Source organism: Myotis yumanensis, unplaced genomic scaffold (assembly GCF_028538775.1).
Source record: "Myotis yumanensis isolate MYYU_CA2020_CCGP unplaced genomic scaffold, mMyoYum1.0.hap1 SCAF_1, whole genome shotgun sequence".
In the NCBI taxonomy this organism is placed as follows: Eukaryota; Metazoa; Chordata; class Mammalia; order Chiroptera; family Vespertilionidae; genus Myotis; species Myotis yumanensis.
In genome coordinates, this window is record NW_027223752.1 from 42,373,077 (window position 1) to 42,386,445 (window position 13,369).

General features: G+C 39.6%; 1 protein-coding gene across 1 annotated transcript in view; it reads left to right on the forward strand.

Moving 5' to 3' along the window:
• The window catches only part of ARMH4 (armadillo like helical domain containing 4), a 108,770-nt gene that overhangs the window by 15,750 nt on the left and 79,651 nt on the right, over positions 1-13,369 (forward strand). The window contains exons 3-4 of the mRNA XM_070419105.1: positions 1,446-1,700; positions 3,898-4,110. Coding sequence (XP_070275206.1) covers positions 1,446-1,700; positions 3,898-4,110 — 468 coding nt within the window. The remainder of the gene's footprint in view (positions 1-1,445; positions 1,701-3,897; positions 4,111-13,369) is intronic.

The window sequence follows — 13,369 nt, forward strand, 5'->3', positions numbered from 1 at the left end:
TTAAGTAATAGGAAGTACCATGATGTCATTAATAAATATCAGAGGAAACCTTTTCAGCTATCCCTAGAATGCTATATATTTTTTAATTTATCACGTACTGGACTTGCTAATATGCTATGGATCTAGAATTAGCATTTGAAAAAGAGAGATAATAGGGTCTTCTAGAAATTAAATTTCGATAGTGGCTCAGTATTTGAAATTTGCAGCATGATTCCTCCCTATGAAGGGGCAAATATTGACCCTTATAAATAATCTGTAATAATTTATTTTAGGGGATTAGAACATAAAGAAAGGGGCCTTGGACAGATATATATATCCCACAGGTCTGTTTCATTGTCTTTTATGATCTAAAAGCAAACGCAGACCTACAGGTTGTTCCTCGGACAGCGGCAGGATGTCCATGCTCATGGCTGAAGAATATTCCACTGTGTATATATGTACTACAACTTCTTTATTCATTCATCCAATGACAGGCATAGTTAAGAGCACTGCCTCTGTAATCTTAGGCAGGTTCCTTAGCTTCTTTAAACCCAAGTTGTTTGTAAAACAAGTAATAATAGCTGGTATTTATTAAATACTTACCAAGTACTGGGCATGTTCCAAAGGTTTTACATGTGTTATGTAATTAATCTTTGTAACAATTCTGTGAGATAGATACTATTCTTTCCACTTTCTAGCTAAGGAAACTCAAGTCTCAGAAATGTTAAGTAATTTGTTCAAGGTCACACAGCTAGTAGGTGGCTGAGCCAGAATTCAAACCCAGGCAAATTGGCTCTTGAAGCTGCATTCTTGACCACTATGAGAGACGGCTTCCATGGAGTGATATTACTACTTACCTCCTCTGATTACATGTGGGAAGATAAAATAAGATAATGTCCACCATGCACTTCTCTTTTTGTGTGTTCGGCCTTAATAGAAAGTCAGTAAACCTTAATTATTGGAATTATTATCCCTTTAATTCAAAATGCTAACTTTCAAAATTGCCAGTGTGAAAATTAATTTAAGCAAATGCTTCTGAGAATGTTTGCGAATAACTTAGTTCTTAACAAACTGATTATGTTGAAATTCATAAAAGGGAGCTTATATATTTTTTAATTTATCACTTACTGGACTTGCTAATATGCTATGGATCTAGAATTAGCATTTAAAAAAGAGAGATAATAGGGTCTTCTAGAAATTAGATCTTCCTATTTTGTTTTAGATTTTATGTCTTTCTTTTTTTTTTACATGAACTTCTCTAACTCTGTCTTAGATTGATTCCCTACCCCTGAGAGCAGCAACACGGAGAACATGTATTCACTGGCATTTTATTCCTGAGTGACCCCTTTGCCTTCCCATCCCCTGAAATAGCTATCTGATTGTTTTTTCAATGTATCAATTATATAGTGACTTTTTGAGGTATAGGAATTCCATCTATTTTAAAACGTCCTTTCCCCTCTTTTAAGACACCATCGGTCCAGAGCTGACGACGGCTGTTGGAGAGGCAGCAGCCACTTTCTCATCGGTGACACGGGAGCCGCAGGTGTCTCCCCTCCAAGTGAGCAGAGGAGATGGTGAGACCGAGGAAGGAAAAGAGGTCCCCGCTGCCGCGCCTGCCGTCCCTGGTGTTACTCAGCTGTCCAGAAGATGGGAGCCTCTGGCCACTACAGTTTCAACTACAGCTTCGCCTCTGTCTTTCAAAGTTACCCCCGCGGTGGAAGGTCTGTAAGGGAGGGAGTGGGACTCAGTGTGATGGGGGTGGACCTTTTCTGTGGGTGGATGAGCAATAGAATGAGTGAGGCAGATGGTGGCCCTGTCACCAGGGTACGCGCACACACCTGGAGAGTGAATAGGAAGGTGGGCACACTCTTATTTGGAGAGATGCCGCACAGCCTCAAACAATGAGGTGTTAGTTCCTAAGAAAAACCTCCTGGCGGCTTATCTTAGGGACTGGAGGTAGGCCTCACTTCCCGAGACCGCTCTCCTAGTTGGACAACTCTGGCTGCTCGGAGTTGTTAAAGGGGGAGAGACAAAGAGAGTAAGCACATGGGTTTGAATCCCTGCTGTGGCCCTCATTAGTATTGTGGCCTCAAGTAAGTTTCTTAATGTCTTCAAGCCTTGGTTTGTTCATCTTTAAATAATGCCTATCTATTTTCAAAGTTATTGTAAGGGTTTGAAATGATGTATACACACTGCTTTCTCCGTAGGAGGGCCTCAAATGCTCTGATATCTTAAAGACAGTGAAGTTTTCAAATTTGGGTGATTATCAGGATGACAAAAATGATTGTCAATAGTTTTAAATTTGTAATTTTTAATAATTACAAAGTTATTATTACTTAATTATTTTTTGGGGGGCCTCACATGTTTGTCTCATCATTGGTTCAAGTAAAACCCGCTTTTATTTATTAACTGAGTTATTTTTAACAATGTAATAAATGCCTTCTAATCCTATTATTCTCCCCCCCCCCCCCCCCCCCCCCCGCCCCAAGAAATCCCCCAGGGCCTTGTCAATAATCTACATGTAACGCCATGACCCTTCCCATCTCAGCCCCTTCCTTCTCGGACGGTTACCCTCAGCCTGAATCTGGTGTTCATCATTCCCTTGACTTCCTCTTCTTTCTTTTTAAATATATATTTATTGACTTCAGAGAGGAAGGGAGAAGGAGAAAGAGATAGAAACATCAATGATGAGGATCACTGATGGACTGACTCCTGCACACCCCTCACAGGGGATGGAGCCCGCAACCCGGCATGTGCCCAGACCAGGAATCGAACCGGGACCTCCTGGTTCATAGGTGGACACTCATCCACTCAGTCATGCTGGCTGGGCTTGACTTCCTTTTCTTTTAGTTTTATTGCATCTATATTTACTCCTAAAATTATACATTTAAAAATTTTAGTTTGTTTTTTTTTATAACTTTATAAAAACTGTATTGTCCTGTAGGTAGTCTTTTTGGAACTTACTTTTTTTTTTTTTTTTACTTAATGTTCTATGGCCAAGATTTACTTACTCTAGCTCTTTTGTTTTGACTGCTTTTAATACTCCATTATGAAAATATATCACAGTTTATTCACTCAGTCTTCCTCCAGGCTCTCCTAGTGATTTGCATTTGGGTCATTTCCAGGTTTAGCTATTGCGAGCGTTGCTGCCATGAGTATTCTTTTTCATATTCTCCATTGTGCGTGTGTAGGAGTTTCTCTTGGGTATATACTTAGGAACTGAATTGCTGGGCCATAAGGTATACGACTGTCTGACTTTAGGAGGAATGGCTCACTGTTTTCTAAAGTGATTGCACCAAATTATACTCCCAACAACAATATATGTGAGACTATCCTGGGAGCTTTTAAGAATATTTTCTCAGGCTTAACCACTAAGGAGATTCTGATTCAGTAAGTTGGGATATGTGGAAAGCATGAAATTGACATTAAAAAAATTATCTCAAGAGATTCTGATGACCAGTCAGGCTTGCAAAATACTACTATCGTAGAATTTTTAGATTTGGGAAGTCCTGGAGCTAAATTTGGCTGCTCTGAACTTGAGCAGATTCCAGATACAGATCTAGGCTCTTACTCTTTGACTTGATTTTTCTTTTCTTTGACTTGATTTTTAAAATAGTCTTTGGTATACCATTTAATAAATTTTTGTTAAAATTTTCAATCTTTGGTAATAAATTAAACTCATAATATTGTTAATAGAATAAATGGGAGACTGAAATTTAAAAACGAAGTTCTGATTTGAGACAGTATATTTTCCTGCAAGATAAAGTGTTTGTCTTGGGTAGCTGGACTGATGCAGCATGCGAAGGGGGAGCTGGTTTAAGTGTCATTAATCACTTCTTGCTTAGAAAGTAAAAACACATGTGTACATTTCCCAAAATGATCATCTCTGGGTCAAGTCCTGTCTCTTGTGTTTGGCAGACCTAATGGACACAGTCACAGGGCCAAAAGAGGAGTTGTTCACACCAGTTTTGGGCTCTCCAGTGACACCCCCTGGAATAATGGAGGAGGCACCCAGCGTCGCCCCAGCACTTTCTGATTCTGAGGCATCCTCGGAGAGAAGAACCGTTGTTCCATCCGTTAGCCGTGTTAATACAGCTGCCCCATATGGCCTGGACCAACTTGAATCTGAAGGTACCCATGCTTTGAAGGGAATCTTTCCTAGGATGGATTGAATGAGTCACTGAGCAGTGATGTTTTGAGAAAAGAGTAAGACGTGGATTCAACCTGCAGTGTAGGTCAGGGGTCAGTAAACTACGGCCCAGCAAATGTGGCCTGCCATCTGTGTGTGTGTGTGTGTGTGTGTGTGTGTGTGGCCTGCAAGCTGAGAATGGTCTTTGCATTTTAATTTTTATTTATTTATTTTAAAATTTTTATCTTTATTATTGAATTTATTACAGATGTCCCGTATTGTCCCCCATTAACCCTCTCCTTCCCCTCCCCCCCTCCCCAGGCCTTCGCTGCACTATTGTCTGTGTCCATGGGCATGTATGCATGTACGTTCTTTGGTTAATCTCTTCCCCACCCTCTGAGCATCGTCAGTCTGTTGCATGCTTCCATGTCTCTGGAGCTATTTCGTTTGCCAGTTTATTTTGTTCATAAGATTCCACATATGAGCGAGATCGTGTGCTATTTGTCTTTCACTTACTGGCTTATTTCACTTAATACTCTCCAGGTTCCTTCATGTTATCTCAAAGGGTAAGAGATTCTTTCTTTTTTTTTTTTCTTCTACTGCTGCCTAGTATTCCATTGTGTATATCAACTTATCTACTGATAGGAACTTGGACTGTTTCCAGATCTTTGCTATTGTAAATAAAATCAAAAGAAGAATAATATTTTGCGACATGGAAAAGTTATACAAAATTCACCTTTCAGTGTTCCTAAAGAAAGCTGTATTGGAACACAGCCACACTGTTCATTTATGTAGTGTCTGTGGCTACTTTGGTGCCAGAGCAGCAGTGAGTAGTTGGGACAGACTGAATGCCCACATAGCCTCACATATTTACAACAGGGCCCTTTACTGAAAAAGCTTGCTGACCCCTGGTCTAGATCAGTAGTTCTCCACTACATTCGAACATTAGCATCACCTTGGGGAACTTTTAAAAACCCCCTATGCCTGAGTCCTTCTCCCAGTGGTTCTGATTTGGTTGTGTGGGATGGGATTGGGCATCCACATTTTATTATTATTTTTCTTTTTTTAAAAATATATCTTTTATTTATTTCAGAGAGGGAGGGAGAGGGAGAGAGAGAGATAGAAACATCAGTAATGAGAGCGAATCATTGATCGGCTGCCTCCTACACGCCCCACACTGGGGATGGAGGCCGCAACCTGGGCATGTGCTCTGACCGGGAATTGAACCATGACCTCCTGGTTCATAGGTTGACACTCAACCACTGACCCACACTAGTCGGGCATTCACATTTTAAAAGAGTGCTTGGGGTGAGTTTAAACATGCAGTTGTATCGAGACTACTGGTTTACATGGAAAACTTGAGTTTCCCCACCTGATTTTCTTGGATGGAAGTTTTAATGTGGATTGTATTTTCATAACACTGCTCTGGTTGTTCATGTTGGGTTGTTCTGTTTTATTCATAACATCTCCTGGTTAGGATGTCTCACTATTTGGAAAGAGACAGTCTTCTCCCCTGTTAAGACAGAAATTCATGCCAGATTATACTTTCCAAGACACTGGCGTTGAGCATGAAACAGATGCTTGGAGCACAGCTGCCCAAACAGGAAGCCTGGGAATATGACGAAAGGCTGTTTTATTCATCAGCATTTTTGGCAGGTGAATAGCTCCTGGCTGGAGGTACAGAATATCCAGAGATTTGCAGTGCTGAGCTTCTTTCTTTCTTTCTTTTTTTAAAAAAATATATTTTTATTGATTTTTAGAGAAGAAGGGAGAGGGAGAAAAAGATAGAAACATCAATGATGAGAGCGAATCATTGATCGGCTGCCTCCTGCACGCCCCCTACTGGGGATCGAGTCCGCAACCTGGGCATGTGCCTTGATCAGAAATTGAACCATGACCTTCTGGTTCCTAGGTTGATGCTCAACCATTAAGCCGTGCCAGCTGGACCCAAGTTTCTTAAACTAATCTGTAAGGCAGGCAACTTTTGGGCACTAAATTAGCCACGTGTTTGATGCGCTGAAGACATAGGCTGTGCTGTTATTTTGTATTCCATCTGCTCTACAGCAGGGAAGGTGGTTCAGCCAGGTTGCAGCAGACTCTGCTGCAGACGTTCAGGGTTACACTGTAGTTTTCTGACAGCGAAACATGACATTTTAGGAGTGACGTGGAGAATTCCATAGCAGAATGCTGCTTTAAGAAATGGATCAATGCGAGCTCAGAGGCTAGCAGCTCTTGTACTTCCCATTAAGATAAAAATCGTATGACTTTGAGTTCAGTCTCCTATTAGCTCTCTGCTCACAATGCCATCTGGAAACAGCCATTTTCTCCAAATTAACCTGAATTAGAGATGACAGCTTTACCCAGCAGGGCTCATTAAATCAGAGAAGAAAAATTGTATTTGTGAATAATCTATACTTGCGAAACTGCAATAATTTTCTAAATTTAGTAGATGATGGCAGTTGTATTGAAGTGTGTGAGAATTTTCTTAACTTGTTGAAGGTATCCTGGAGTTTTAGTTTTTCTACACAACTCAATTCCAACTTCTTTTTGAGAATATATTTTGTCAGTTTTTTAAAATCTAAATTATGATCCCTGTCAAGGCTTACAAATGACATTTTGGTTTGAAATTTCAGGAGAAATTCTTGTTTGAAAAACATGCCTTCATTCAGATGACTGCATAATATCTCCGGCTGTGTGGTGCCTCATAGTTGGTATTGAAGTCAAGGTGTTTTGTCTCTTTCTCTTATTGGTCAATTAGAAATGAATTGGGAAATGCATTCTTTAAATGGCATTATGGAGAAGTCTCAGAGATGTTTTTCTTTAATAGCTCCCCTGAGGATATTTAACTCATGTAATTTTTATGAGAGAAATGTTTGCTTTTCACCTGCACTTTAATTCAAAATATCAATTTTGGGGTTCTTCCCAGTATTCATTTTCAGAGAGCATTTCTAAAAGTATTTTCTCAATTCTCATATAACTTCTCAATTCAGAAGGCAGCTAGAATGGATGAATGAAAAGGAGCATTCAAAGTCTCATCTTGAGGCCAAGTTTATGTGATTTACCTCTGGGTGCTGCCATGTAGAATATGATATTAAAGATAAAGCAGAGTGTGGTGAATTTGAACTATCACTACTACTAGGATGAAGTTAAGGATGTTCACTTTAATTATGTTAAGAATGGGCACAAGTTTGGCCTTTGCTCTTAGAAATGCTTTGGATTAAATTTTGTCTCAATAGCAGAGCCACGGAAATGATATACAAGTGGGGAAGATGTGGAAAAGAGTACTCAATTCAATCTTTGCCTTATTTTCCAGTGTATTATGAGACAGACTATGAAACCCAGAATTGCTGGTGATTTCAGTTATTGATTGCCTTCTATGGTAAGACACTTCATCGTCTTGTCCTGAAATCATCATACTTTCTCTGGCATTTATGATAGATCTGTTCTTAACTACCCGCGTGCTCTGTAAGGATGTGCAGTAAATTTCATAGCACTCAGCATGGTCATCACATGTTTGCTTACACAGCCAGTGGTATTGTAAAAATATTTAAAGTCCATACTGTGATATACTACCCTAACGCTTTGCTTATAAAATTTTCTGTTGAAGAAAGATACCTAAGTTTCTTTATTATAAGGAATTAATTTTATTGGTATAATCACCACAAGTAAACATTGTTCTAGAGTTGATTCTTCTCATCATTTTTTTTGTACCTTTGTTGTCCAAAACCAAAAAATTAGCACTGCTTAGTAAGCTTGCCCATAGACACTCTTGAAATTTTACATAATGATGACAAAAGAATTTAACTTTGTATATATTCGGCAGTTTTATTTATTTATTTATTTATTTATTTATTTATTTATGTGTGCATTTTTTAAAAAATTGATTTTACAGAGAGGAAGGGAGCGGGATAGAGAGTTAGAAACATTGATGAGAGAAACATCCATCAGCTGCCTCCTGCACACCTCCTGCTGGGGATGTGCCTGCAATCAGTCCGCAGGCCGATGCTCTATCCACTGAGCCAAACCAGTTAGGGCTATGTGTGCATTTTATAATTATTTGGTGATTTAGATAACATAAAGAAGAAATGGGGGTAGATCTTGCTTTTTAAGGACTATAAATTTTAGTAGAAGTAAGACAGATACATAAATAACAGAAATGCAAGGAAGAAAGAAAAATATAACAGAAAGAAATACAGAAAAAGGACTTAGGGCAGAGGTTCTCAACCTGTGGGTCGCGACCCCTTTGGGGGTCGAACAACCCTTTCACAGGGGTCGCCTAAGACCATCGGAAAACACATATATAACTACATATTCTTTTTGTGATTAATCACTATGCTTTAATTATGTTCAATTTGTAACAATGAAAATACATCCTGCATATCAGATATTTACATTACAATTCATAACAGTAGCAAAATTACAGTTATGAAGTAGCAATGAAAATAATTTTATGGTTGGGGGCCATCACAACATGAGAAACTGTATTAAAGGGTCGTGGCATTAGGAAGGTTGAGAACCACTGACTTAGGGATTATAAAAGAGTTTAGCCCCCGCTTGGAGAAATAAGGAATTGATATTTATGCTTGTGAGTCTTTTGTGTGTTTGTGTTGTGTTTATATGTATAGACTTGTGTATATATATGTATATTCATAGTTCTATTGATTATAAGAAGAATATAAATGGTGACGAATCCAAAACTATGGAAAGCATTCTACACACTAGCAATCAATTATTTTATACATGTAACAAAGTAGGTTTTTCTGGTTTAGCTTGTTGGGTAGATAAATTACTTCTTAAGAATAGTTTTTAGAAACAGAAGTGGCTGTTTTTCAATGTAGCAGAGGCAACCAGGTACCTAGCCTTGGATTAACAAATACTTCATTTATAGGAAACCACTATGTCTGTCTTGAGGGGGATGTTCAGAATCCCAGGCAAAAGGATTGGTTAGTGTGGGGGCTTTTATGCAGCTGGTGAAGCAAACATGTAGCTTACATCCTGGGCTGTGGAGATTTCAAAGACATTTTAGATGTTTGCAGAAAATTAAGGCTTTTTTTAAAAGACATGATTTGTTTCAATCTAATGATAGACATAACTCCCCTTTTACTAGTGTAAACATGAGAAGTGTATTGCCTTGGAGTATAAACAATTAGAAATCTTAACCATGTATGAAATAATGTAGGATATCATCAACTGCACTTTCCCGGGCTGTGTTCATAACGTCACGTTGCTTTGGCATTAGATGACACCTTACCATGGACAGGCATACATACCCCAAAGGAAAAGACTGGAAGAAAAATACAATGCAACAATTTCAATGGCCTTATGAGATTTTCACATGTTCACACTTGGAGACATTCAATTTGTCCTGAAAGGTTTACATTGATTCTGTCTGCATTTATCTTCAGTGCCATTTCTTCTTCAGCCCTTCTACCTCCATCCTACATTGTTCGATACCTGCAAACGAAACGTTCTACGTAAATTTCTTTTATAAAAACAGTATAAAGAGCTTCCCACGGTTTTAGCGTGAGAAGGAGGTTCTCCAGGTACGCAGAGGGCCTGACCCTGCTCTCTCTGGATTTTCTCAAGGATTCTGCTGCTCATACCCTCGGAGTCCCCTTTCCTATTAAAACTCTACTGCAGATGAAAACTCTTTCACTTTTTTCAACTGAAATTTGTAGGAAATTTAAAACTATTTGGCTCCAACCTAAGGGAACGCAAAGCAATAAAATCAGAAAAAAGAAAAGAAACATAAAATGAATTAGGCTTAAAAGGTACACAGCCCCCTCTGATCTTACCGTAGTTAACAAGCTCCCAGGGCTCATTCCATGCCCCCATTCCATGCTCTGTCTGAGAAGGTTTTATATGTTCTATACCCAAAGCACTGGAACAACTTTTTCAGGCACCTTGTCGGGCTTTCTGGCTTCTCAGTGCCTCGTTGTTTCCTCCTCCCCATCCGGGCCTCCACATAGAAGAGGCAAGATCAGGATGTAAATTTCGTCCAGGGTCCATCACTGAGTAGGGACCCCCCCACCCCATATACGTATATTTGGAAAGTATATGGAAAGCATTCTAAACACTAACAATCAATTATTATGTATATTGTCTGTCCCGACTTCCCTGCTTGAAGGTCGCACCTGCAATCCCTGGGTAGTGGACAGCCAGACCACTTCGTGATTGACACCACGTACATCCCGCCTTTCAGAGGAAATCCCATTTCTGTGAAAAGCGAGGCATGATTCACGTCTAGGCGGTATCACACTGTTCCCACCATACAAGAGATGCGCCTGTATGCTAATAGGGTCCTTTTGTTACCGTCTATGGCAAATAATACTCACAGCTATACTGCTCCATAAACAGAGGGCTATGAAGTTCACGTTAAACAGATGGGAAGCAGAAATGGAAACAGTTCAGCTCAAACCCCTCTTCCTTTATGAAGCCTCTGAGACTCGCCTGCAGCGATGAGCAGTGTGGTGGCACTAGCTCTGGTGCTGGTCTCAAACGCGCATAACCGGGTTTGTCCTGGCACCATCGTGCATAAGCACTGCGGTCTTGATCCCCTTATGTACTTTCCTTAGACTTCAGTTTTTCCTTGTGAGGAAAGCAGGGATATTGGTGTGAGAATAAGGTGAAACCTTGTGTATGTAGTAAGTACATGCATGACCTGGGTAAATACATACTAAATACTAAATACATAATTAATATTGCATCATTTATAACTATATATATATATATATATCACTTGTCATGTACTACTGTGTATTAATTTTTTATAAAAAATTACCACTTATCAACCTTTCCTTTCTGGGCAAAAGCAAAAGGGAAAGAAACGGTTGGATTTTTCATTTTCCAGAGAAAATGGAATGAAATAATAGTTGTCTGCTGAGGGCTTGCTCTTTTCCAAACAGTGACAGAGTTTAATTCTCGCTTTCCATGCCTCCAGCCTCTGCTGGCTCCACTGGAGTTTTTCATCCTCTAACTTCTTTTTCTTCTCTGCTTTTTGTTCTACATTAAACTGAGCGATCTCTTCATTTTTCTCTGTAATGTATTTAAGCAGCGAATTACTCCTCCTGGCTAAGAACTTCCCATCTTCCGTGTTCAATGTGTTTGTAAGAGAATCGCTGCTGCTCCTCGACCCCCTCCCCCTTCCCCCTCTCCTTCCTTTGCCTCTGCCTCTCCTCCTTCACAGCGGATCCAGGCAGGGGTGCAGCGCCTAAAGAGGGCCACCAGGGTTACTTGTTAAAACAAAATATTCACATCCTCTCCTTGCAACCCTGGGTCTGGGGCAGGGTAGATAATGTAAGTGAGCAAAAAGGAAGGTTCCTAAGACAGGTGGGTGTGGTGCAGTAGGGAGCACACACTCCCTCCCATCCAGGCAGCTGCTCCCGCGTGGTTGCCAGGAGGAGAATGTGAGCTCAGTGATGCCAGATCTCAGAATTTTTCCAAGATAAGCTGAGAATTCTGACTTTTATGTGAAATATTCTGATTTTTTTTAAAAAAGTGTTGGCGATGAATCCAAGCGTCTGCCTGTCATTTCTTTTTATGAATGTACACACCCAAAATGGGTGTCTGCAGCCATTGACCATCAGTTTGTGCTCTCAGCTGAATTTTCTAAAACCCTCGTAAGGGCAGAATCAGATCTTTCTGCCTCGTTGTGTCCACAGTGGACACCTGATTGGGTAAATGATGATCAGTGATGGAGAACGTGGTTTTAGAAGCATTACTTTGTTTACTTGATGTGCTTCCTGTTTGACTTGCCCTATTTGTTGTTGTTCCATATTAAATCCAGTGCTTGCTTAGGGCCTGCCCTTGAGCACTTTTAATGTGAATGAAGCAGTGGTTCCCAGTCACATTTTGCTAGAAAGTCAATAGGAATTGGCTTAGATTGCTTGCATCCCGTGGTGGGGTTGAACATTATTTTATTTCTTTCTTGTTGGAATCCATACCAACCTCTGCACTCAGGCAGGTAAGGGTAAGTCAATAAACTTAAGTGATTCTTTCAACCCACTTTGGGAAGCCAGAGTGGAAGAGAGGGAAAGAAAGGCAAGGTGAGAGGAGGGAGACCCTTTTCTGGAAACATTATTGGAGCTAGTCCGTACAAAGGTCATTTTTCCCTGTGGGGCCAGCCCCCCACCCTAGTGTGACTAAAACATGTAGGCGGATTTTCCTTAAAAAGTTGGTATCTACTCATTGGAAGCATATGCAGAATATACATTAACAAGTATGTCGGGAGCCCTTAAAGGAATTATTACCTATTTTGAAGATGAAGATAATTAAAGTGCTGTTCATTTTATTTCTGCTCAATCAACTTATATTGAGGGCTTGGTTTGTGCAAGGCACAGTGCTTGATCCTGGGAGGTGGGGCATAAAAAGAATAAGACATGATCTCTGGTTTCCAGGAGCTAAATGCACAGAGGTATGCTAAAACAAACATGTTTCCACAAATTAATATGTGAATCTTATTTTGGATTAGTTGGGTCATGTTTTGAAGTTTGAAGGGGAAATCTACTTTCACATATAGTTTTGAAAAATTGGCAGTCAACCTAACTAACCTATAATTTATCTTTTGAGTAGATGTGAATTGTTATATACAAGTTCTGTATATGTTTGCTTTAAGCAAATATTCCTTTAAGGCTACTAAATTATTGAAGAGAAAGGTTTACTCTGCATGGTTCAGAATTTACAGATACAATATTAGTATAGCTTTTATGTTTCTCTCTATAGCTCCCTTGAGAAATAGAATAGTATTGCTGTAGTCTTACTTTCCGGAGGGGAATACATGAAAGGCTGTCATCTGAATCCAAAGTGAGTTGTTTAATGAACAGGAGTTAGGCCTTAAAACTTACAATTATTGCTCTAGGGCTGAATCCATTAAGAACTGAGTTTGATTTGGGGTGGGATTTATAGAAGTTATTGGAGAACACCAATTATATGGCATTGAGGCTGAAAAGGGATTCTGTCATGACCACTGAGGGTCGTTATGCACACTGCTCTTGTTCGCTTGCTAACCAGATATAGGAGATGATATCTAGGGCAGACTCCTCTAATTTAAAGGAAGCAACATTAAACAAAGTAAGGAAAGATTTAAACATCTATCTGAAATGGGGGTTGAATCTAAAACATTTTGCAACTTGTGTTTGAAGTGAACAGATTATCTTGTCTCAAGCTTTTTTATTTTCTCATGCATGTCCCTTTTAAATATTGTGAAGGTTAGAATGGAGGAAGTTTCTAGTTATTATATGTAGTATCATAGAGCTCATGGGA